The 3,120-nt window shown below is 61.2% G+C and overlaps 1 protein-coding gene across 1 annotated transcript; it reads right to left on the reverse strand.

Moving 5' to 3' along the window:
• Positions 1-779: 779 nt before the first annotated feature.
• LOC125523899 (uncharacterized) lies at positions 780-1,869 on the reverse strand. Its single transcript, XM_048688960.2, has one exon. It carries the CDS (start codon positions 1,798-1,800, stop codon positions 1,003-1,005), a length of 798 nt encoding a protein of 265 aa, XP_048544917.1. The 5' UTR covers positions 1,801-1,869; the 3' UTR covers positions 780-1,002.
• Positions 1,870-3,120: the final 1,251 nt, after the last annotated feature.

Raw genomic sequence — 3,120 nt, forward strand, 5'->3', positions numbered from 1 at the left:
TGTGCGATTTCAGACACGTGGGCATGACCGCATTGGATCACTTTCATATTTCAGACACCTCAGTCCGAACATTTACAGGAGTTGTGAGGGCCCTTGGAGATGCCCGCCCGACGCCTGTACCATCTGGTGAGAGCGAGTCAAATAGGCGGCCACCTACAAGCAAACAGCGAATTACTATCCGTTGCGTGCATCTTACAGTTCACGTGCCTAATCTCCTGAATACTTTAGCGCTCATAGAAAATGTGCTAACCACTCAGCAACAAATAAACAAACCCAACGATTCCATCGGTCGCACGTCGTCACGTGATTAACCTGCATGGAGGTTCCCAAAAGGAAACTCACGGAACGAGAGCCTTGTGGCGGATGGCAGGCAACATGGAATCATTTCCCTTCGTTCGGACCAACGCAGCTGGTGGCCAGTGGCCTTCTCCGCTACCTTGTTTCCACAAATCAACGGCACCCGGCTCTTAGATTGTTCCTCCCGATCACGTCACGTCACACATGATAAAAGTTCACAGCGAATTATGGGAGAATTCTTGGCTTCAAAGCAACCGGAAATGCTTTCTTGGCACTGACACGGAAACAATGATCAGTTTTGCTAGAACTCATCTAGATGAGATATAATTTGGTCTCATTCATCTTTTATAACCATTGGATGTTATGCTATAAGATGCTATAAGATGCGTGTGTGCTGACGTGGATGTTATATGTTCTTATTTTCCAAGCGAATGAGACCAAATTATATCTCATCTAGATGAGTTTAGGTACTCCCGCAACAATGATGTCAATCGGATCGACATTTTCACATTTCATTTTGAGTTGCATGGCCGTGAACCTGAGTTGTGAATACATTTTACATTCTCGTGACTAAACTAACGCAAGCTGCTGCTAAAATAACTTGAAAAGATGCGCATGCACATGGCAAAAAATATTTACAGTTCATCATTCCACCCACGGCACGGCAGGAAAAAGTTGGGCTGCCTCCATCTTGGTCAAGGCAAATCACCGGACGGCGGAGGCCACGGTGTGCGCCCAGAGGCGGAGGTTCTCCTTGAGGTCGGCCCCGTCGGCGGCGGCCGGGATCCTGAAGTTGCTCAGCACCCTCCTCACCTCCGCCTCCTCGTCCTCCCACGCCTCGGACAAGTAGGGCCTCCTCGGCGCCGCGTCGGAGGCCGCCGCGGCCGCCCTGTTTCTGCAGGCTTCCTCCTCCGCCTCCGCCTCCGCCGCCGCCGCCTTGGCTCTTCTGGCCTCTTCGTCCGCCCGCAGCCGCCGGAGCCCCGGCACGATGGACGCGAGCTCGGCGTCGACGTCGGTCTCGGAGAAGGTGAAGCCGAGGTCCTGCAGGCCCTTGACCTCCTCGAACTCCAGCTCCGACAGGCTCCGCCCGCGGCGGCTCCTGCGCCTCCTCCCGCCGGGCCGCCGCGCCTCCGGCCTCCGGCGCTCCGGCAGCGGCTCCGGCGCCGCCAGGCCGTCCTTCCCGGACAGGATGGTCTCGAGCCTCGCGCGGTGGCCGTTGGGGATCTTGAGCGGCTCCAGCTGGCCGTGGAACGCGGCGGCCTTGGCCTCGTCGCTCCGCGTCCGGCGGTGCCGCTGCAGCCCCGACGGGGCCCGCTGCAGCTCGCTCTTGCTCTCCTCCGCCGGCGGCTGCTCCGGCTGCTCCCGCTCAGGCGCCGGCGCCGGCGTCAGAGGCGCGGGAGGGGAGTAGGAGCTGAGCACGAGGCGGTGGAACCAGCAGGCGTCGTAGAGCGCGATGGCCTCCTCCGCCGCCACGGCTAGGTGCGGCCGAGGCTGCCGCTCCATTTGGGGGGAGAGAGGGGCGCGCGCTGGGTCTCGCGGCGGGGGTTGGTTGTGGTGGCGTTGGCGCGGCGGCGGGCGAGGTTTTATATACAGCGGAGCGCGGTCTAGCGACTGGCCCAGCCTAGCGCGTCGGGCGTGTCGGGTGGTGTTGCTTTGCTATCACACGGTAACGCTGCACGCGGGCGTAGAAGTTTCTGAGACTGCTTGGCCGTCACGTATTTTGTACTGTACGAGTATGTGCTCATGATCTCAGCTGATGTTTGTCGGAAATTCTCAGCGGCATTTTGTACGAGTACGTTAGAGCAATTCTAATGGGGCGCGGACAAAAGTGGCGGCCCAACGCGCCGATCTAAACGGACGCGCGTCCGTTTTTCATCCGCGGGCGGCTCATTCCAGGCCTTTTTTGAGTCGAATTTGCGTCGGCGTGGACACGAGACGGACGCGCGCGCGCCTACTCCTCTTCTCGGGCCCGCCTGTCGGTGCCAGCCACAATCATTTTCCCCCATTTTTTCAAAAACGCTCCCGCCAGCGCGCTCTCCCAGCCCCTAAACTAGCGATGGAGGACGCCATCGACCTCGACCTCGACCTCGACGCCGCCGCCGGCCTCGCCTCCCTCGCCTCGTCCGGCGCCGTCGCCCCCTCCGGGAAAGGCAAGCCTCGTGCCCCGCGCAAGACCGCCGCGGCGACCAAGCCGAAGAAGGCGCTAACGCCCGAACAGCAGGCAAGGGAGTCGGCCAAGAGGAAGGGCCGGAGGCACGCCGCGGACGCGAGGGATGAGGCCGCTGCGCAGGTCGCCGCCGCCGCCGCGCAGCAGGAGTTCACCAACGCCCGCGTCGCCGCTGTAACGAGGGAAGCGCTTTACATGCTTGGGGTAAACCCTAACCAGCACCACCTCGTCCAAGCCGCCGTCGCCGCGGCCAGCACCGGCTCGTCGGCATTTCCTCGGATGGTGATGCCCGACTCACCCCGCGCATCGGCTTGCAACCTGGTCCCCGGCTTTCACGTCTACCCGCAGGCCTCCCGCCTCTCCGGGGAGTGCTCACCCGACGTGAGCATGGTCGCCCCTTCCACACCCGCGCCCGCGCCCATCGACCTTAACGCCGCCCCGGTGGTCGGTGGCTCGTCGTCCGGCGGCTCGAGGAAACGCGGGCATGACCACGGGAGCCGCGGTGGCGTGGTCGAACTCGAAGTCCCACCATTTTTTGCGTGCTGGCATGTGTGCCGGCCGGTTGGCGAGCGAGTTGGGTCGGCATGAGACATGGCCGCTGGCATGACCGGCCGCGGGCTTTTTTTAATTCAAAAATTGAATGCGGACATGAAATG

This window comes from Triticum urartu, chromosome 7A (assembly GCF_056163025.1).
Source record: "Triticum urartu cultivar PI428250 chromosome 7A, HENAU_Tu73, whole genome shotgun sequence".
NCBI classification, from domain to species: domain Eukaryota; kingdom Viridiplantae; phylum Streptophyta; class Magnoliopsida; order Poales; family Poaceae; genus Triticum; species Triticum urartu.